This window comes from Pygoscelis adeliae, unplaced genomic scaffold (assembly GCF_000699105.1).
Source record: "Pygoscelis adeliae isolate BGI_AS28 unplaced genomic scaffold, ASM69910v1 Scaffold168, whole genome shotgun sequence".
Classification (NCBI taxonomy): Eukaryota; Metazoa; Chordata; class Aves; order Sphenisciformes; family Spheniscidae; genus Pygoscelis; species Pygoscelis adeliae.
Genome location: NW_008825566.1, coordinates 4,830,660 through 4,854,019, shown reverse-complemented (window position 1 = coordinate 4,854,019; position 23,360 = coordinate 4,830,660). Strand labels below are relative to the sequence as shown.

General features: G+C 40.3%; 1 protein-coding gene across 1 annotated transcript in view; it reads left to right on the top strand.

Annotated features, from left to right (window-relative positions):
- The window catches only part of RNF144A (ring finger protein 144A), a 54,152-nt gene that overhangs the window by 3,202 nt on the left and 27,590 nt on the right, over positions 1-23,360 (top strand). The window contains exon 2 of the mRNA XM_009332501.1: positions 19,867-20,012. Within this exon, the coding sequence (XP_009330776.1) occupies positions 19,878-20,012 (135 nt within the window). The 5' untranslated portion in view covers positions 19,867-19,877. The remainder of the gene's footprint in view (positions 1-19,866; positions 20,013-23,360) is intronic.

The window sequence follows — 23,360 nt, the reverse complement described above, 5'->3', positions numbered from 1 at the left end:
TAGAAAACTTTGATAGCTAAAATGAAATTTATTAAAGATATAAATATAATCTGCCTACAAAAGTCAAGTAGTGTTTTTTCAGCCTGTGACAAGAACTGCACTGCAGAGGTGACAAACTCATGCTGTGGTGACAGCCACAAAGTAAAGTTTGTTTTTAATTATAGTTCATGAAACAGAATGTAAAATTAAACCTATTCATTGGCTTTAGTCCACAAAAAAATCTTCCCCAATAGCAAAGAAAAGTTTGAAGGTGGGAGATGACTTTTTTAGTAAGCAAAATTTTTAAAGTAATTTATATCAGTTCATTCTAGAGCCATCTGCATTCCTTTGTTTGCCTGGTTGTTTATATGTATGGGTCTGTGGCTTGTGCAGAGCAACATGGAGTGGTTTTAACCAGGCAAGGGCTTTTCAGTCTTAGAGGTTTTTAATCCTTAGTTCTGAATGTCTCACTATTACTACAGAAGAACTTAGCATCCTATTGAAAGAAATAGCTGTAGGTTGCATTTCTCGGGTTATATTTCAAATACCGGAGGGTTTTTCTCTTTTATTTTTTTGTTGCCATTTTGTGGGGTTTTTTTGTTTTTAAACCTAGTATTAGTTTCTAGTAAGTTCAGATTGAATAAGAGGTTTTGGGGTTATACCATATGCCAAAAACTAAATTGGAGTTATATCTTCCCTCCTTTTGCAGTCTGTAGAACTGAAATCTGGCTGCAAATGTTCACTTTTGAACAGATTCTGGGTATATGTGAAATTGGCTTTCTGAATAGTTTGTTCCAGGTATCTGTGTAACTGGCCACTTTTCTGTTAAGAAGGGGTTGGAAGAGTCAGTGGAGTGTGAAGGGAGTAGAGGACACTGACTACTGCAGATGCACAAAGCAACAGGGAAAAGCAGTAGGATTCCAGTACTTAAATGTGCTGGAATGTACTGGCAATCTACAAAGGAGGCACAAGTCAAGATACTTGTCTGCTGTTTTGTATTTTGACCTTCATAGGGAAGAGTTAGGCAACCACTGCATACCAGTCCTTGTAGCAATCATATGTCTTGTGCAAAAGGGTCTCGTTGCTGCATAACAAAGTCTGTTCCTGAGCTTTCACAAGCAGAACTTCCACTTTTTCTACTTTTTTTGAATGCAACTTACACGAAGTAATTACAGCAGTACTTGAGGAATTTTCTTGCCCCTTCGTAGATTCAGATGGTACAATGGGGCCTCTAATTTTATCTCTGATCAGTTTTTGATTCTCGTGTTAGTATATTGATCCCAAGAGGGATCAATAGGTCTTTCCACGTTTGCTGTCATCTCAGTACCACTGAATCTTCCTCCGATTGCCAATAGCTAGAAGTTAAGCTCTTCCTTCTTTTTTCTTTAATTCTGGCTCACTTTCTGCATGTCCCAGTCCAGTTTCACTTTCCTATAAAACTTGCAGGTTGGCTTAGAATCATAGAATCATTAAGGTTGGAAGAGACCTCCAAGATCATCGAGTCCAACCGTCAACCCAACACCACCATGCCCACTAAACCATGTCCCTAAGCACCTCATCTACCCGTCTTTTAAATACTTCCAGGCTTGAAACCATCCTGCAGGATAAGAACTGCCAGTGGGAAGGAAGTTGCCAAAGAGCTCTGCATCTCAGAGAGGGGACCTGTCAGCTTCATCCCTTTCCTTTGCCACCATGGTAAAAGGCTGATTGACATGTTAATCAGTAGTCCTTTTAATGTCTCTGTCATAATTTTGAGGTGCTGGTTCCCATTTCTGTAAAGACTAAAGCCCAAGGCTGAGGAAGAAGCAGGTTGGGTGGCTGGTCTGTCACAGGCATGAGCTGAGCTGCGCAAGCAAAGTAGTTTTCTTGGGGGCTGTGGAAGGAACTTCTCCAGGAACTTGGAGCCCTCTCAAACCTCACTGCTTGCTGTTCCAAGCACAACACCCACTTTTCAACCACGCTTTCTTTAACCAAAACACAAAGCCAATCTCCCCAGAAGAAAACACTTCATTTCGAGTATTAGTAGAGAAGGCAGGAGAGTACAAACTGTCTGTGACACAGGATAATTATATTGCCTTATGCACTACATACCACTCTGCCTGCTTTTTTCCATCTGTTAAGTCTCTGACTACTGCTGGTGTTGCAGGAACCCAAGCCTCCTGGTTATTTCAGGTCGCTAGCAGGTATTGGTGCATCCTCCTCAATCCAGCTCAGTTGATTTAAACCTATGCTTAGCAGTTAAGTCCAGTTTGTCACTCAGTATTGAAATGTTGTGCCCAAGTGCAAGAGCCTGTATTGCTGACCAGCACCTGGGGGAAGAGGTCTCTTCCCAGCAGCCTGAATTCTCGCTCTAGTGCTATTTTTCTGTGACCATAATTGGTTCCTTTTATATTGCTTTGTGATTATTTTTTTCTACTGATTTTTTTTTTTGTCATCTCTATCAGGCATTTTTACAAATGGTTACTTACTTTTATTCATTTGCTAACAACCACATAATTAGAAGCCCCATGTGGTCAGCTTATGCTTTATATGTTTTTAAATCTTGTATTTGGATGCTTCCTGGTCTGCATGTCCTTCTCATTTTCACTGTCTTCTCTAGACCTTCATTAGTGGGGTTTGGGGTTTTTGTTCTTTTAAAGTATGGATAGGCTACAAATGTGCCGGAAGTTACTGACCTAGTTGCTTTGTCAGTCATATTCCCGAACGCCCCACTAACTCAACTGTGTGACTTCAGCTATTAGACTTCAGAGGCTTAAAGCCTACGTAGCATTGCCTTGGCTTATAGCTGGTGCAGTATGTCTGGTGCAAAAACCTCCCTTTAGAACAGAGTTTGGTATGGATGAAAGAAACCCTGAATTTCCCATCTTCTGTTGCATTGTGGGGTCTTCCTGCACTGCTCTGGCCTTTCCCACCTAAATGAGATCTGAAGCCCACCAAGCACCTTTGTTCAAGTTGCGATGCTCTTGCTCCCATTTGTGCTGACCCATGTAAAGGAAATGCACTGCCCTTGGGTCTCCAATTCTTAAACAAATGACTTGTTCCAACTCTTGGAGAAGCAGCAGCCAGCTACTGTGCTCCTCCCTTTTGTTTGTTTTTTAAAGTAGCACTGCTTTGCTCTTGAATCTATTAATTGGTTTCCTGCTGGAAAGAAGCTAAAAGGCTGCCTTTGCAAATTAACTAGGGCAAAATACTGTATTAGTAGACAATGTAGGTTAACCAAGGATTTCAGAAAAGAAATGTGGGATACCTTTGATGGTTAAACACTTGTTCTTTGGCAGGGGGTTCTTTTCATTAAATATGGAACAGGAATTCAAAGATGTTCCAGGGTTCAGTTCCTTCCCTCTGAAAGTTTTCTTCCTGTCTAGTTTTAATATTGACAAACTATTTCATCCTAAAAGCATGTAGAGCTCTTAACTCCTAACCAAGCACTTATTTTCCTTTGACAAAAAAAAAAAATCTAGAGAATGACTTCAGGCCTGTGACACAGCTTACTCATGTAATAGACTATCTTTAGGAACATTAATAGCCATATTTTAAATGAAATTTCTATTTTTGGCCTCCTAGATTGCTAGGTGCAATAAAGTCAACCAAGAGAAAGCAATCAGATTGAGTTTGTTACTAGGAATATCTAAAAACAAACCACAAAAGCTAATTTTAAGCAGTGGGTTGCAATCTATGTTGTTTAGTTTAGAACCTCTGGAGCAATTCCTTTCCAAATGTCTCTATTTTAATCTGGTATGTCAGACCACTGTGGCTGCTCTTTCACAGTATCCTTAACATAAAACACGATAGTGACCATTAAAGTAAATAGGAAAAAGTAACAATTACAGAACTTACTAAGAAATTAATCTTTTTTGGTACAGTTGATTCCCTTTAAATAGGGGGGTATGTCTCAAGAGCTGGGTGGGTGGTGTGTGTGTGTGTACCATGTTACTTGGCTGGGACCATAATGAACGACCTCGTCTGTGATCTTCACAGAAGCTGAAAAAGAGGGCAGGCTTCTGCGGTTTATGTCTTGTTTGGTTTGGGAAAGCACGAGTTGAGCTTGGAAAGATTCCTACTATTTAAAATGTTCAACACGCGGCCTCTGGAAGGTGTAGAATATCTTTAACTGCCATTTTAAATTCAGCCTTTTTAATAATAACTTTTTTCCAGTAAAATTTTGTTTTACTAAGGCTTTTCTGCTTTATTTTTTAACATTGAAATAATGTTAAATGGTTGACGTGATTGCTTCTGCTTTTTCAGGCTGCATACAAAAAGGGAGGAAACTACAGGAGTCAGAACTGCTCAGACAAATATTCTTGCAAAGATACTTCCTGACACCCAAGTGGGTCTACAGAAAATGGTTGTCCACTAAATTCAGCTGCTTATCCATTTTTCTGAGGCAGAGAATTTAGTACCAAGGATATTAAAGTTAGTTGAATTTTTACAACTTTGTTTGCGTTGACGTTAACTTCTGACACCTGTGGTCCACTGCAGCATGCACTATGCAAACATAAAAGAAAGTACAATTTCTCTCCCACAGAAGAGGTTGCAGCCTGAGGGTGATACTGACCCTATTCTGGGTATCTTACAGTATGGAGCAAGACCTGACCTAGTGTTTAAGGTAGTTTGTTTGATTTCTGTTAATAAGCTGGCTGTGACAGTGCAGAGCAACCGTCTGAGCATCTGTCAAGCTTCTGAAAGCTTGACATCAGACATACAGCGTCAGACATAACTGATGTCCAAGGTGAGAGGCTTGACGTAGATGTTTTACATAGGCAGAAGCATGTCTTCAAAGAGCTATTAGCTGTTTCCTGGGTATTGTTTTTGTGGGACAAACTTTAGTCACCTTTCAGATAATGGACTGATCACTTGGACTTGTGGAAGGAGCTCATTTTATGAAGTAGCTTAGGGAATATGTTGTGTATATCTATCCTTTAAATGTAAGTGTTGCTGCTTTATTTTGTTTCCTTCTTTAGGAAGTAAAATGACTTAATTCTGGTAATGTTAACTTCCTTTAAAAACCATCAAGGCTCACTGAAGAAAACTCTTCGTTTGACTGTTTTGTTTTTTAAAGCTCTTCTTTGTGCTCATCATTCTAGGGGTTTATAAACTTAAGCTGCCCTAGAAATGTTTTCATCCTTGCCAGAATAAGTCTATGCAAATTTCCCTCACTTTATGCTGCATGCCAGATCTCTCTGCTGGGAAACTGTGAAGAATAAGTGTGTGTTTTCTATCTATCACGCCCAGCGTGCTCTCTGCTAGTAAGCAGGTCAGCGCTGTGACCCATAAGAAGCGTGCGGCGAGGGCTCTGTTTCAGTATCCTTCCTGCTCACACTCACGAGCAGGTAGGAGTTACGGATCGAGCAGAATGCAGGTGGCTTGCACAGAGCCACAAACCAAAACTGCTCCTATGAATATGCAGCGTGGGATACACCCAACACATCAGAACTGAGTTCCTGTTGCAATGTGTGTTAACTAAGGGAAGGGGTTAATATGGTCTAGGAGTGCTAAGAGGCAATGCAAAATGTTAGCAGACGATTCCTATCTTGTAAGTAGGCTGTCACTTTCACTATACATATCAAATGTATAGTGAAGTCAAGTACTCTGATCACGCTGGGTGTTTTTGCATTGCTTCATTGTTACCTGAGGTGTTCCCTCTTTAGCAGGATGAATTACGTGGGTATGTAGAAGGTGTAAGGGACTGACTTATGTACCTTCAGTTTTCTTTCTAACAATGCAGTGACATGTAAGGCAACATGCTTTTTTAATTCATTTTATCTTTTTATTGCAATTCAAATCAACTATGCTGATATCATGTTAGAAAAGCTTTATTTAAATTATTTTTTGATAGCTTATTCTATACTGAGTTGATATTTTCCTTTAACTTTCAACAACTGTTCTGTTTGGGTAACTCAAAAGTCAAGTCTCTTCCGTAGTATTAAAGGTTAAAAAAACAAAGAGTCCTAATCAGCTCCATATTGTCCTTACTAAATGAATTAGTTGGCAGGGAAAGTCATTTACAGATGTAGAACTGCCAGTAGTTTGTTCTTAAGAATTAGTTATAAATGAGGAAAGAAAAACTATAATTCAAGCTCTAAAAGCAGCTTAATTTACTAAATTAATCAATGAGTAAGAGGGGGGGGAAACTAAATGGAAACTAAAAGTAATAAACCAAGGCCCAACACCTATTGATTTTTTTTTTTAAGAGCTGTTCTCAAGTGTACAAAGCGGTATGGAGAAAATCCCAATAGCATTCCTCTGCATGTGTTCCCTAAATCAAAGGTCTGTAACTTATCAGTACTTGTTATCTAGACAACTGTAATGTGGGGAGCCCTGAAGGGAGTGTTTCCACTGTGGTGAACCTGCGCTCTTTCCTTTCTCTCCCTTACACTTTCTGCTGTCTCTACATGCCCGAGTGCTTCAACCTTTGGTTTCCGTCTTTCTGCCTTTGTTGTTGCAGAGGCGTTATGCACAGTCTCTGCCACAGGCAGATGGGGTACTACAGTGCTTCTGCTTTCTGCAGTAAACAGGTACATGTGTTATACTGGAAATGTTGTTAAATGTGGGGAGGGGGAAAAACAACACCAACAGAGCAGGAAGCATTACTGTGCAACAGTAATATTACTGTGAAGGATTAGAGCTTGGGCTGATGTTGAGGCCAATACATTATCAGCAAATGCTGATTCTCGCTCTGCAGAGGGAGAAGCGAAGGAAAACATGCACTCAGGCAGCTAATGCACTGCTCACCCACCCACCAGCCTATGTGATGTGGTAGATACCAGCTGATGTGTCTGAGGCACAACTAAACTGTGTGAGCTGCTCAGTTATGCAGTAAGTTTGAGGCAGAAGAGGTTATCAGTAGCTTCTTATAACTCAGGTGATATTCTAATCACTAGGTCAGCCTTTTTTTTGGTGTGTGCAATCTTAATGGTTCACACTGACATAAGAACTTTCTCTTGATTGTGTTTGTTGAAGGTCTTCCAAGGCCTGTGCTGAATGACTTGACTGAACCATCAATAAGGAGGTAGGAAGAAACCAGACCAAATTAAATGTCTGCCCCTAGTCAAAGTGTTATGACATAATAAGAATCTGTCTGTAAGTTCCCTAGCCCATGTGAGTGACAGGTCTGTGCCCAGGCATGTGCTGGTTGAATGTCACATTGGGGCATGACTTGGAGAAACGTAGTTGGAACATGTAATTCTGTAATGTGTGTGAAAGGAAACTTGGGAACAAACAACACTTCATTCACCAAGCTAGCATGGCTGAGATATTAACATAGGCCATAATATAATTAAATTTTGTAACACTGCTTAAAAAAGGCAAACTGCTCCTCTCCCAGAGAGAAGAGGAAAACTTGCCAGTCTCCTAGTAGAACACCCTGACCTCTCCTGTTTGGGTGACCTGGGCTATCTTGCCTTGGATACTGTGCAGTGGAGGTGAGACTGAAGAACTGGATTGTGATGCAGATGTGATGGGAAGAGGGCAGGCTGCTTCAAGCAGGAGGACATTAGAGCAACAGCATTATGTATAGGAAAGGAGATAAAAACCCAAAGAAAATAGAACTTTTAGGAGGATGCAGGGAAATGATTGATTGGATTTGAACAGTGCACAGAGTGAGATCTGAATCCAGAGTTATCAAATTTGTCAGGCCAGAAGTTTGTTGTAAAATGTCCTAACTGATAGGTGTAGTTTTTTATCGTGTGAAGCATCAGATGATATGAAGGGTCGACTATTTGGTGAGAGATGCAGGAATTCTCAAATCTTTTCCCCTCTCCTCATTTTTAAATTTGGTACTACTATTAAGAGAAACAGTGAGTAGCTAGTACTGTTGATCAGGCTAGATTCTGTTTGCAGGATGTACCGAGCAGGCTGTATCAGAGTTTTCTCTCTCAAACCCTGGGGGAGGGGTGTGGAATCTTACTGATCTATAATTCAGCCAATTGCACAGCCCAAGCCATTGGATTTATTGTCAGGAGACGGAACTCTTCCAGAAAGATGTGGTGTGTTTTTTTGTTTGGGTTTTTTTTTCCTTTGGCTGTGGTGCCTGTTACTAGACATGCAATCTCCCTCTGAAGGCCTTCAAAATCACTTTCCTTCCTCTCATTGAGTAGGTAATGTAGGCAGTTATCTTAGAAAATCTGCTACTTTAGGCACCAACAATAGGGTGACTATCTTAGGTAGCCTGAATCCCATCCTAGGTTCCTCCTTATGCTTAGTCTTGTGTGTCACACCAACTTGGTGGTTGCGTTTGTATACCATGGCATCTAATTCCAATACACCGTACTTTTCTGTCCTCTGAAGACTAGAGGGGCAGTTCTGGGTCATAGCTGATGCATAGTGAGATATGGTATGATGGAAACTGTTACTTCTGCAGTGAAGGCGTCCAACTTTTTTAGGCATGGTTTTGGAAAAGGTAAAAGTAATTTTCTAGATGGTTGTAATCTGCACAAACAATTTCTATGAAGTTTTATTCTTTCTATGAAGAGTCTTTCTCTTTTGTACTTCAGCAATATTTTCTTCCTAGTCCTATAGACTATATGTGCTCTGTTGGTCCTTCTCCCTCTTAATATTACTAGTGAAAGATAATTCTTCAGAACAAGGGAGAACTTCATGTTAATCTCTGAGGGGCAGATCTGGGGCATGAGACTGGAAACTCGCTGTCCACACTGGGAGCTGTGAAAAATGCTGTCTCTTACAGATATGTGCCTGGAATTTTGTGGTGGCTGTTGAGTCACAGGAGCAAAGAGAGCTGTGGGTAAGTTAACCAGACTTCACCCCATTCTGACTGCTATTTTCAGCTACCGGCATATCTGCTTTGTGGTTCAAGTATAGTATATGAAGGGATGGTACTTGTGTATGTGTTATCTTACAGCTAGGCTGTGAGCTTTGTTAAAACCTGAGCTCCACTGTTAGTATACAAGACAGCAAGAGGGTTTGCAGTGGGCTTTTTCAATCCCATGTACTTTGTTCCTTCATCTGAGACTTGTTAAGTGCTATGGAAGTGCAGCACTGGGCAGTGTACCAAGCATGCGTTTTGCCACAGTTGCAAGGAAAAAGACAATTTTGACTGGTGGAAATGAGAGAATTGCTAAGCTGGACTCTCCAAGTGTCTCAGTCAGAACTAGGGCGCCACTCCCGTTGTTCATATTTGCATTTTCTCAGTAATTTCACACAGCTTTAAATGTGGTTTCTAGCTTTAAGCTTCCAAGGCTTTTCCCTTCCCTTCCCCCCAACAAAGAAAAAACACTCAACCCAACTCAAGCTTGGTGTTACTTGGGTTTTGTGTAAACATAGCTCTTACTTTTCTGAGAGAGTCAACTGTGGAGAAGGAAAAACCTTGTGGTATGTTAAAGTTTCAAACCGCTCCTTGCTGATTTATTGCTAGTGTGGAGACAGCTCAGAGTGCACTAATTCATCAGTTCCTTGTAAGCAGAGAGGAGGGAAAGAATAGGAGGAAGCAAGGAAAGGGGTGGAGGGGGAAAGAGGTGGGGAAGAAAAAAATAAAGACGTGGGAATGTTAGGGATGGGAGGAAAGGCATAGCAAAGCAGTTGTTTTTGACTGGTTGGTTTATGAGTTTCTGGAAAATAATAAAATAAGATGTCACCCTAGAGAGCAGTGGAGTTGTCTGTGCCCTTGTTATTACTGTTGCCTTCACAAGCTAGAAAATGATTCAGTCATGAGTGACTTATCACTGCTAGACAGTGTTCGGGGGTTGTTGCAGCTGCGAGTTGCATGCTTAGGTTACAACTGGCTTTGGTGAAGACCAATCTCTTTTAGGTTGGCTTCATCTTATCTCACTTTAAGACCTCTTACAGATGTCTGATCGATTCACCCTGGGATCCTTTCATTGTGGGAGAGTTAAGACCAGCAAGAGGGCAAGGCCTATGGGTGGAAATTTAAGGTATTAAATGCAGGTGGCTACTGGGTTACCTGTAGCCAGTAGTAGAGCTCTAGTTGGTATGGCCAGCAGAACTGCCAAAACAGTAAGCACACCCTAAAGTAGAGGCACCTATAGCCCATAACTATAATGGGAGCTCGTAGCTGGAAAACTCGAAAGTATCTCCTTAGTCATGTTAATGTGGAGTAGGACTTAACTGTGTTCTGAGCTGCCTGCCTTGGCTGATGAACACTAGCTGCATAGCCCTTAGTGTACCCATGGTTTTGAGTATGAATTCTGTTAACAAAGGTGGTGGCTACAAGGTGCAGAATACTCTGTAAATCTGAAAACTTAGTAACCATCAGTTGTTTTCCAGTAGAAGCAAATCTGAAAACATTCAGCCAGGGAAATGAGTTTGACTGTTACTGATTTTGTCTTCTGATAACCAAAAAAGTGAAGTCAACAGGATGTTGCTCTTTCACTCTGAAAGTCTCCTGGTTGTTGCTGGCATCTACTGAAATGTTTATTCATATCACAATTCCTTTCAAGAAAGATTATACTGCTTTTGTTGTATTCAACTGTCAGTGGAGAGGGGAGGTTTGGCTTTTTCCTGAATTCTTGTTCCTTTAGTCATGATGCTAATAAGTTGTTTTAATCTGTACTTGATCTCAGAGTCTCACTACTATTTCAATTGTGTAGTCTTGGCTCTGGTTTGTTGAAACCTGGGGAGAAGAGGAACAATGGAGTGTAGAGTCACTCTTCATGGAGAAAATCTTCCTTATTTCATAGAATCATAGAATAGTTTGGGTTGGAAGGGACCTCTAAAGGTCATCTAGTCCAACCCCCCTGCAACAAGCAGGGACATCTTCAACTAGATCAGGTTGCTCAGAGCCCCATCCAACCTGACCTTGAATGTTTCCAGGGATGGGGCATCCACCACCTCTCGGGGCAACCTGTGCCAGTGTTTCACCACCCTCAGCATAAAAAATTTCTTCCTTATACCTAGTCTCAATCTACCCCCCTTTAGTTTAAAGCCATTCCCCCTTCTCCTGTCACAACAGGCCCTGCTAAAAAGCTTGTCCCCATCTTTCTTATAAGCCCCCTTTCAGTACTGATAGGCTGCAATAAGGTCTCCCCAAAGCCTTCTCTTCTCTGGGCTGAACAACCCCAACTCTCTCAGACTTTCTTCACAGGAGAGGTGTTCCACCCCCCTGATCATTTTTGTGGCCCTCCTCTGGACCTGCTCCAACAGGTCCGTGTCTTTCTTATGCTGAGGGCTCCAGAGCTGGACGCAGTACTCCAGGAGGGGTCTCACGAGAGCAGAGTAGAGGGGCAGAATCACCTCCCTCGACCTGCTGGCCACGCTTCTTTTGATCTGTGAGCGCACATTGCTGGCTCCTGTCCAGCTTTTCATCCACCGGTACCCCCAAGTCCTTCTTGGCAGGGCTGCTCTCAATCCCTTCATCCCCCAGCCTGTATTGATGCTGGGGGTTGCCCCGACCCAGGTGCAGGACCTTGCACTTGGCCTTGTTGAACCTCATGAGGTTCACACGGGCCCACTTCTCCAGCTTGTCCAGGTCCCTCTGGATGGCATCCCATCCCTCTGGCATGTCGACCGCACCACTCAGCTTGGTGTCATCTGCAAACTTGCTGAGGGTGCACTCGATCCCACTGTCTGTGTCATTGATGAAGATATTAAACAGTACTGGTCCCAATACGGGCCCCTGCAGGACGCCACTCGCCACCGACCTCCATCTGGACATTGAGCTGTTCACCACTACCCTCTGGATGCGACCTAGATTTCCTAGATTCTGTGTGCAGCTGATTTTTCTGTCTCTAAGATACTTACAGAGCTTAAACGTTTCAACTGTTAATGATTTGACCCGTGGTCTTCCACGCTTTTGCATGGGCTTAGTGTTTGCCACAATAATTCATAGATGGTACCTTGGTCTTGGCCCTAGTATTCAAAGGCACTGGTTCATTGCATTGAAGTTCATGGGATTTTTTAATGAGGATCTAATGAGTTCATGACTCTTAAAGCAAACAAATGAGATGAGCAGGCTCATTCTCTCCAGACCAGAATGTGTTGCATTCATGCCAGTTTCAGATCCAGGTGATACACCTGTACTACAGTGTCTAGGCTTTTCTCCAGTACGATTTGGGCTTGAATTTTCCAGCTCAGTGTGGAGGAGGACGCTTTTAAAATGCATATCATCTTGGCATAGCTGTTTCAAATTATCTTGAGGCCTTGTCTTTCTGGCTGCTGGGAGTGCCCTGAGGTGTGTTAAGCGTCTGGGACTCCACTGTGGGGAGACAGGATGGTGCAAGACTTCCCAGCTCTCGCCTGAGGTGCTCTGCTGCTCCAGGACTCACATAATCTCTTGGATAGCAAACGTAGATTAGACAAATGAATTTTGTGCAATGTTCCTTAATATTACCACATCTGTTCCTTTATTCATGTCACCTCTTGGGGATATTGAATGTTTGGGGCATCATGCAGTGGAATTCCACTTCACTTGTACTCTGTCCAACAGAATACACTACTTCTGGGAACAGCCAGGAAGATGATCTTTTTCCCCTATTTTCTCCTCACTTCTCCCCTCTCTCCTGTGTTCTCTGTCTTCCTTCTCACCCCTCTTTTCTCTTTATTAAATTACAGAGTTTTTTCTCCATACATTTGAATCTTCCAGTTCTGTCCCTTCTGCCTGACCGCAATTTCTTTCATGTGGAGTGAAGTGATTTTTTTTTTTCTTTGAAATGTTTTCACCCCTGCCTATGGGGTCTGAATAACAGCCACACCCAGTTTATTTCAGGTTGCTGCTGTTTGGCAGTGCTTTGAGAAACCACCGTGGCACCAGAGCAGGTGACAAACACAGGAAAATGCAAGGTCAGAAGAGTCTTTGGCTCTGTCATATTATTCAGCGGCTATATTTTTGGGGGATACATGAAATGAGGATTTAATGGGTTCATGACTCTTAAAGCAAGCAAATGAGATGGGCAGGATCATTTTCTCCAGACCAAAATGTGTTGCATTCATGCCAGTTTCAGATCCAGGTGATACACCAGTGCTATGGTGTCTAGGCTTTTCTAGGCCCTCTGAGGTACTTCTGCATGGACAGAAGATGAGCTTGTGGCATGTCTATTTGTAGTGTTCTTTAGAAGTTGGAGCTTTAAAAAAATCTGTTTTTCTGTGTCTGTTTCCATAACAGCTTTTCCTTTCTATCCACCCATGCATTTGATAGGGAACATCGTCATATACATCCATAGATCTAGAAGCTGTCCATTACTTTTCTGATATTTAAAATCTTTCATGGTCTGTGATATAATCAAACCAAGCTGTGTAAATTTTCTTTTTTTTTGCCTTATATGATACTCTAATTTCTCAGGATAAGAAACAAGAAAAATTGTTAGCTAGGTGTTTAGCAAAGACAACTTTTTTTAACTTCCCTTAACTCAGTGACTTGTCCCAGAGGTGGTCCGGTAGGCTTTTTTTGCACTCTTGATGCTATTGTTCAGGTACTTTTTAGTAGTGAGAAACCAGCTGTTCTTTCTTTTTTTTTTCTTGGGCATTAGAGTGTTTGAATGTAATCTTTATACATGTATGTATCTTTATATATACATGTGCGATTATATTAGATATGTACATATATTTAAAATAAGTTTTGTATCAGTCAGGAAGGTAAGGCATAGAAACATAGTGGCTATTCATGGGGTGGACCGAAGCCCCTGGAATAATTCAGTTTCGAGTGAAGAAAGAGACTGTTTCCCACATGCTATATTGGCCACGAGATTGAAGTTGCTGACAGCGCTCTAAGCTTTTACATGGTCTTTTATCTCTTCTGGGCTTGGGCCCTGGAATAGCTTGAAGATAAGAACAGAGATGGTGAGCTTGGAGTTGATGGTTAGCCGGTGTAAGGACTTAAAGGCCTAGTCTGAAGAGTTCATGGTAGACTATGTGTTGACATGACTTTCTGCAGTATTCTGTACAAGCTGAAGTTTCTTATGTGTTGAAAAGTTATGCCTGAAAACAGCAGCCTGTTATACTGCTGGAAGACAGAACATGGCTTTACTGGTTGGGGTTGTCTGGAATTCAAAGGATGACTGATATCTGCTGGACTTGAGCAGTTGATTGTGGATCAGATTTATGAGTGAGCCTTAAGAGTTAGGTAGGCGTTTGGCAGGATTTAAGAACCTAAGGAAGGAAGGCACCAAGCCTCTGTAAGCTAGTCATTTCTAAACATCTACGTAAATCCGGTCTTCTGTGTGTTAGTTTGCCTCACATCTAGCAGAGAGAATTATTCTACTTTAACTCCCAAGCAGTTCTATGAGGATGAAGACTTGGAGACAGACAGTTAATGCAGTGATAGACACCAGTAACTAACTGGGATTGGTAAGTGAGAGACACTAAGTCTGCCTGCCAACTTTCATAACCATAAAATCTACCTAGAGGGTGAATTTATTCATCAATTTGTTGTACAGAGGGACTTTTAAATGGCCTTATCAGTTTATGGTACAGTTACATAATAAAAACTGGCAACACCAACAAAAAATACTTGCTAATTGGTCAATTATGTCATAGAGGTTTCTTTATATTGCTAGGGAAATACGAATCCTACTGACGATCCCTGAAAAAGCCTAGGAACAGGGAAAATGGCATCAAGCTCAAATTCTGACGAAGGGGTAACAAATAATCTGAGTTGCAGGACTGCCACTGAACACTCTCAGCCACCAATCTCAATCATGTAAGCTAGTCCCTGCTGATTTGGGGGTCTTGGAGATAGCTGTTGGATCGCATACATTGAGCTACAGCTGTGGCTACATAGGAAAGCTCGGAATTGTTTAGGTCACAGAGTCAAAGTAGTCACTTAATAGATGTGGCAGGTAGTGCCAGTTACAGCGTGTGGTGTAATAGCCTTTCTGCAGATGACTCCACTTCAGAAATGTGCATTTTTTCTCCACATAAGTAAAATATCTGGAGAAACTTTTATAGATTTATATTTTAATGTATTTATAAATATTAAATGTATATAATATATAAATATACTTTATATATAAATTCATATATAAAACTGTACTATGACAGATGTGTTTGACTTTATTTAGGAAGAAGTGTAGCCTGGATTATATGTCTATATTTATATATATAAATATATAAAAAAACCTGTACTATAGCAGATGTGTTTGTCAAAATAACTCTAGTTAAAATAATCCAGGCTACTAGATGAAATCAAAGAGGGACAACAGGAATGAGAACCAATTTTAAACCCCATTTAAATCCCTTCCTTTGTCTTCTAAAAGAGCTGTTTTCCATCATGTTAGTAAATTCAGATTAAGATAACTCCTTAAGGCAGATGACTTTAAGTGTACATGAGTAACTAGTTGTCTGGTAGGAGAGGGGACTGAAGCCCTTTATTCAGAAACTAAACCCATCCCCGATCTAAAGCTTAAATTTTCGATTCTGTTGAAAGCTCTATTTTGGGTCTTGCTTGGTGAAAAAGACCCACCAGTTAAAGCGTGCTGTGTATGACTATTTCATTCAACCATATTTTCTAGTCACTTTTTTCTCACATAGCCGGTCATATATCCGTGAAGTGTTAACTTGATGCAGTTGCAGTTTGACTGTACAGTGCTGTGAAATACTTGACTACAGTGCAATGAGAAAAATCATATTGTGTTTTATAATTTCTTGAATGACTTGCACGGAAGAAAGTTGCATTATTTCCTGCTTTCACAGAGTTTTTCACAGGCTTTTTCACGTCCTTTCTGTTTCACTGTTTTCTGCAACTTCTTGAAGCCTGGAAAGAAAGAATTGTTCTATTCTTGACTTACCAGAGATCAAGTCAGCCATTTGTTCTCACTTGAAAATGTAGTCTGTGTAGGTGGACTAAAAACTAAGGGATTACTGTTCAGAAATCCAGATTGTATTCACTTAATTCATTAATTGTTGTGCAGAAATAATGAAAGATTCTTCCCCCTCCATACCCATCTCCCAGAATGCATAACAGTCGTGTTTTAAATATATTAACATGTTGTTACAGCAACAAGACTTCAGTCACTTCTGTGTCTTTATGCAGTGGTTCCTTTTTTGTGTGGACATGCACATGGTTGCAGAATTAAATAGTCGTTAGGTTGTTGATTATTTATGAAAAGACCGCTCTGAACAAACTATTACTAAAGCTATTTCCTATGCTTCCTACTCCCAGCTTGCTTTGGGATGCTGTCCTAGAAAATGGTGGGCTGCATTACCATATCTATTACAAATTCAGTATTACCAGATATGGACCACAGTCTGCAAAAATATGTAAATAAGACTGACCTTGACTGCAGTAGAGTTTGGAATCTGAACTGATGACCGACTTCTCTCCTGGTTTTCTGCATTTCTAAGTCTGATTTGGCGCATCTGTTATCAGGGCCTGTGAAGTATTGATGTTTGTACTCAGTTTGGTAGTCAACACTAAATCTCTAATGAACTAAATATTTATTGGGCTAAGATCTGTTCAGTAAGTGGTTTGAACTGTAGTTCTGTACCTTTGCTAGCTGTATTTCTTGGAGCCTCCTAGCAGATAGCCACACCACAGGCAAAATTTTCTACTGGCTGGTGCTGTTACTGGTGGTCTTCAGCATGAGGGCACACCAGTACATAACTTTCAATATTTTGTTTCCCTGAAGTTCCTTTCAGTTGCCTTCTTTCTTCTTACTGTTACTTTACATTCTCCGTGAAGTATTGCACATCACTAGAAAGCATGAGAATACAATCTGAAGCCATAAGAGACCACAGCTATGGAACAGTAGGAGTTTTAATCCAATTTTGACAGAATGTGTTTTTTTCTTTGCTGTTCTCTTGCAAGTTTGTTTTTTTTTGTTTGGTTTTTTTTTTTGAAAGGTTTCTTAAGCATCATGATATAAACACAGAAGCTTATTATTTAGCTGCAACAGTGTGCCAGGTGATCATGAAGCAAGATCTAGTCTGTGCTTTGGAAAGCTCCATTCCCTGTGTACCTTTACAGGGATACCCAGCAAGATGTTCCACTGGGAGGTAATAGCTTTCTGTATGCGTTTTCCAAGGCGAGGTGGCATATTTCTTGATCCTTGCTTTAATGCCACCAGCAACAACAGATACTTATTCCCATGCAAGTGAATGTAAGATTTCATTATTAAAACTAAAGACTATTTTAGCATAGATTTAGTGTGTAATTGAGGTTGTAATGATTGTGTGTGCATATAATGCTGCAGTAGGCTAAGGTGAAAGGTATAAAGTGATACAATGCTATCTTGTACTTTTTCTATGTCATGTTTTCAAATAGAGTACAAATAATAAATATAAGACTAATTTGGTGACTTGGAACTTGTTTTCTTTGGCAGTGTGGGATAGAGGCCTTTAGAAGTCAACTAAGTATTTTTTTTAATGTGCCCCTATGAATCGAGGCAACCAGCCTCTGCTGCACATATTACTGTCTCAGCAGAAGGTGTTTGGCAAGGAGGGGTGAACAGAAATGGCTCTGCTGCGATTTGAAGCTGCATTCAGGTTTTGCTTTCTGTTATCACCATGGCTTAACTCATTATGGATTACACGCCAGCTGTATTGGGCAGCCAATTTCTGCTGGCCTGCTAGATGCCAGCTTGAAAGAAGTTTCACTTTAATTCACTTTTGCTTTGCAGGAGAAGACAAAGAGGAGAAATATTTCCTAGTGAGGTGTTACTGCAGTATAGTTGTGCTGCAAAAGAGGGATTACCACAGTGATACCAGTAAGCCTCTGTTGAAAGTCCTGGGGATCAGGGAACAAGTAAGCCTTGGAGCTCAAAAGGTTAATATTGAGCTTATTGACCCACATTGAATATATATAAACTACTTCTTTGTCTGGATTGAGTTGTATCAATATATGTGGCAAGCTTTTAGTCTGAATTGTATCAGATTTTACATCTTCGCCGTAAAACTTGCTAGGATTTTGGTCTGCCTGACGTATGCAAGTGCATCCTTAACTTAAATTTATCTCTCTTCATTGTTCATCTGCTAGTTTCATTTGCTTGCTGCCATAAGCAACAGATGTGCAATAAACTGGGCAGGACAAGCAAGTCAAACTAATAGCAAACGAGTTAGTTCAGGTGTGTTTGATCACTGCTTCTCAAATACTTCATGAGTCTGTCTGCAAATGTCAGATAAACCGAAGTTTGGAAGAAGAAAATTGTTTTTGCTAATATTTTGTTAGGTGAAAAAGTAGTGACAATTGACAGTAAAGAAGCAGTCTCATAGCCTTAGAACTCCTGGGTTTTCATTCGTATCACCATGTCAGACTTTCATGTTTAAGTCTCAGAAAAGACTGCACAGCAGAAGTCTTATTTTGGAACATGGAGGTGTTCCACGTGTGCCATTCTGCAGGACTATTTCATCTATTTCCTTTGAAACAGTGTGGAGTCTGTGTGTGGGTTTTTGGAGGAAGTGATCCAGAGCATCCCTGGCAATGGGGTTGTCTAATCTTTCTTCTCTTCCCCTCTCCTCTCTGATGGCTGCACTAGAAATAAGTATTATTGGGCTCTGCTCTTTCGGTGTCCTTTATGTACTTTTTAAAGGGCATCTTCTAATGAGTTAGACTGAACGGAGGGCTAACGTAAAATCTTAACTTTGTTTCAGAGAATTTAGAGACTTTGGTGGAGTCACGTCCATGATGAATTGAATATCAAAGACTCAGACTTCACAAACACTTCTTTGAACTCTCCATGCGATTTGTTTGGGGGCAAAAAGCATATTTCGCTTGAACATCTGCCTAAGCATAGTCTAATAAGCATAAAAGTCATTTGTTGCAGTTCTGGAGGTCTTAGGAAGTTCACAGATAATATGACTTAGATGTAAGCAGTTGCTGCAAGTGCCAATAAAAAAAAGCTGTAATCATAGTTGGAGTAGCATAACTGCCTGTGTGGGGAAGGTAAGGAACCAGCTAATTTTTAGAAGGAGGGAGATGAGATAATGTGGACCTCCCAGCAGCCTCGGGACATGAATTTCCCACACTTGGAAGGTCAGTATCACAGTGACAAAACAATACTAGTAAATATGGTGTTAAGGTTGGATATACTACATAAATTACCCTAGATGTTTGGGGGAGTGTGTGGTTTTTTTTAGTTTTTTTTTTTTCCCCATGTGTGTAACTTGTAAATTAGCTTTCCTGTTTGTGGGAATACATTTGTTATGTGTAGGATTATTTTCTTTCTGGTTAGTCATTTGACAACTCTCCATCTGTGCCCTGAAGCCTAGGATAAAGATGCTCTGCATGGCCCTATCCTATTGCTGTCTTGAGGGTGATATATAGGTATTATAGCCTCTTTTTATAGCTCATTTTGTTTTCTTATTTGCCTCAGTTGGTTGTTGCTACAACAAAGTTGTGCTCTTGGCACATAGCAAGGGTTGGGAGAAAAATACAGGCTAAAACTCTGAGCGTACTCAGAGTATTCGTTGTTATTTCTAAAATTAACTTAGCAAACTGATTGATCTGTCATGCTCTTAGGAACAAAAATATCTGGCTCTGAGTTGCAATATCATCAGGCTGGAAAAGGGGCATAATAGGTGTTTGGTTCATGAAAGACCTTGTGAGTCTCGCCTGGGCAGCTGAGTTCTGGGGGTTAGGGAATGTATTTTAAGTGATAAGGAACGTATTTTAAGTGATGGGTAGTCAATGTTGGTGAAAGCAAGCTTGTAACTAGTGAAAATGGCAGGAATTGGGAATGAGATTTTTGCATGTATAATGTCAGACAGAAGTCTGTGACCTAAGGATACTTCCTGATTGCTCTCATATTTTGTCAGTGTATTACGTGGGTTTTTCCCTTCTGCTTACTATATGCATGTTCTATAAGGCAGTGGATGTATAGCCTACTCTAAGTGCTGACACTGTCAAATTAGCCATTGCTGTTTATAGTTTTTTGTCACAAATAGCTAACAGGCAGCAGCTGACAATGAGATTTTCAGTGGCAGAAATGTACTGAGTATCAATATAAGGAAATGACGGAGTATCTTTACTTTTGTGCTGTTTTTCAGACTGCTCTGCAATGACTACAGCAAGATATAGGCCTACCTGGGACTTGGTACTTGACCCATTAGTGTCCTGCAAGCTCTGCCTTGGTGAATATCCCGTGGAGCAGATGACAACAATAGCACAATGCCAATGCATCTTCTGTACCCTGGTGAGTTTGCTTTTTTATTAGGCATAAAAAACAATGCACAATTTTAACTGCAGAAATCATGTGTGTTTCTGCTGAGTGGGTTTCATGCTGAAGTATTGATGCTGCAGTGGAAATAAATACTGTTGCTGTGTACTTGACATAAATGCTAGCAAGTAAACTTTTCTGTTTTCCTGTTTAAAAAAAAAAAAGTTTTTACTCAGCGCTTCCATATATTACTGTATACAGTTAGCTCCTTAGCAAGGTTATCCACACTTTCCCTTTTATCTATCAGTGGCTTGGATTTGGGTTTTTGTTGGTTGTTTTTTGTTTTTGTTTTTAACTTTAGCCCCAAGTCTTTCTGGAACAGAGCCATGCACACACTTGTAACTAGAAAAGTATTTAATATACTGTAGATTCTAATTTCACTCTATCATAATTACAATCACATAACAGGTTTTCATTACCATATTGCACATATGTGTGCCTAGAATAACAAGAATCTTGTCAGTTAAGTATAAAACACTATTTGGTGAACCTAAGTGTAGTATGTAGCAAAGATCAACATCACATAAATTGGTATTGCTAGCTTACAAACAGAGAAACAAAAGTAGTAGTAGTTTTCCTTCTCAAAGGATCTAACATTTTCATTCCAAATCAATTTTGCAGTGGGTTCAGGTACACAAAACAGCCTTTAACGATGGATCAGCAGTGGAAAAATTACAGTAACATCAGTAAGAATATAACTTCTGGGATACATGCTCGAAGACTTTAACACTGTGTCATAAACTGTTGAGAAATAATAGGTTCAGATGTGGAATCAGGTGATTTTTAATTTGAAAGTCCTTTTTAACAAAGTTATTTTCTGGGTTTTTCTTGGGGGAGGTGGTGTTTAATGTTGAAGAGCAAGGATTTTTTTTAAGTAGTCTTTTCTATGTTTTGATTTCTTCATGGAAATATTACCATTTTTTAAATAACAGAATTTTTTCTGATGGTCATTGAGAAGCTATAGGGGGTTACCAACAGACCAGACAGCTCCTTTTTGTTGCTTCCTGAAAACAGCAAAAAAGAAGCAATGCAAACAGCTTGGTTTCTAATACATGTAATATTCTAAAAACTCCAAGTTGTCGCAACCAACTTCAATGCTGATGTTCCATGGGAAAAGAGAAAGTTAGTACACAGGCAGGTAAACAGGTACAGTCTGTTGCAAACGCTGTGCTTGTCCAATTAAAAAATAAGTATTGCTTCATTACACACTTTGAAAGGAGTGTCTGCTCAAGCATGCAAAAGTATATAAAATAATAGGCTTCATGAAAAACAGAATGATAGGCTTTGTGAAAACTGTTCTCTACTGCACAATGGATAGTTCTAGTATTTACAGCTGAATTTTGTCTCTCCCTGTTGCCTGGACGCGGAGGACATTTTCATTTCATTTTTCAGTAACATCTAAGTGGCAGCAGAAAGGCTGGGTTACCAGATACGTCTTTTCCTCTCCACCTTGTTCCTTCTGACTTTTGCTGCCATCACTGATCTTCCATTTCTTCTTGGTAGAATATGGTTACTGACTCTTTCTGCTGTTTCGAAAGATGTAACCTGTTACAGATATTAAAGATGTAACCTTTGCCGATAACCTGTTCTTAGGACCTGGCATAAGTAAACTTACTGTGGTGACATTGGATTCTTGTGTCAAACTCTATTCAGGTGGAATCATCAGTCCATTTTTACCACTTGTATTTGATTGTCTTGAATAGTTCATTCAGCTTTGTCCTGTTTAAGCGAACCAGCATACCTTGTCTGCCTCTTGTTTGCTATTTGTATGAGCTTCACTACAGTGATGTTTGAGTGCCCTGGAAAAAATTATTTACCTTAAAGTTTTCCTGTGAATTAATAGGAAATAATATTACCCTTGCTTTCATTGATGGTGGTTGGGGAAGAAATAAGAATCAATCCTAATAATTGCACGAGGCAATAGCTGTCAACCTGTTACAGCCAAGGAATTCAGCATGACTGAAACCCAAGGCCTCCATCTCTACCTTGTGGACAGCCTGCAGGTTAATAAATTCCCTAAGAAAATAGTCCCGTAATGAGTCAGACAAGACTGTTCAGCCCACTGGCAATGGTTAAGGAAGGGTGTGACAACTGTGCACTGATTCTTCCACTGGTGTTCCTCCAGTGATGATTTCTAGAAGCTTGGTGTTTCTGGAAATCCTCATTGCAGTCCTCAATATGAACTGTGTTTTGTAAACAGCCGAATTAAAGTTATTGAAAACTAACGGGGGGGGGGAAAAAAACCACTTTTGACTCAAGACATTGGATGAGGTCTATGTACAGTAGATCCAGTACATTATACTAGGATAAGTTGAAATACAATTGGAGAAATATTTGACTGTCTCTGTTTTTGTTCTTGATGGACCAATGTATAATTTTGTTCTGGCTTCTTGCTTTTAAATAAATGATCTGAGGTAACTGATGGCCTCTGCAGTGATATGAGCAAAAAAGAAAAAGGTATGTCCATTACAAGTGTGAAAACTATTTTTGCTGCAGCTCTTGCTCCTAGCTGTAGCCCTTCTGTCTAAATAGCAGCAAGCTGAGACAGCGTGAGTATATATTAAAGAGATCTTTCGAGTGCAGCACTACTGGTATGTAGGCAGAATTTAGATCAATGTGCAGATTTCTCAATCCTGTAATATTTCTGTCTGCAAGTCTTCACTCCTCATAACCATGAAAGTGCTGTGGTAAAGATCTCATGAAGGATTGTCTCTTCCCAACACTTATACAATAACACAACATTGCTATTCAGAAAGATAGAATGGGGACACTGTTTCCTTTTGCTCTCTGGCAGAGCTGTGCACGGATTGAATAGAGCAGACTGCCACTCCTCTGCTGATAAGGCATCAACGCTACAATTTCCTATCGTATTATTTTGCCAGTTGTGGCTATTAGTACAATATTCCATTATGGTTTTTATCATTATGATCGTTAATGTGCACACAATGCTGTGTGCACTCTCAAGTTTTGTATATCTCATCCATTAGTAATGTATCCGTTGTTGGATTGCTCAAGGTACCAGAGGAACAAAAGATTAGAGACTAGAAAGGAAAACAAGCTATCTGCTGTTGGCTTTTTGTTTGGTTGTTTTTCCGAGTATTGTCAAGAGGCAAACTAATATCTCTTTCCTTCTGGAACCATGTCAGCAACAGGACCAAACTTAAGTGTTCTTTTCAAATTTTGGACAAAAAAAATGCTTAAATGTCTTGTTTTTTATTAAATCATAAATAGTTTGGGTTGGAAGGGACCTCTAAAGGTCCTTTTAGTCCAACCCCCCTGCCATGGGCAGGGACATCTTCAACTAGATCAGGTTGCTCAGAGCCC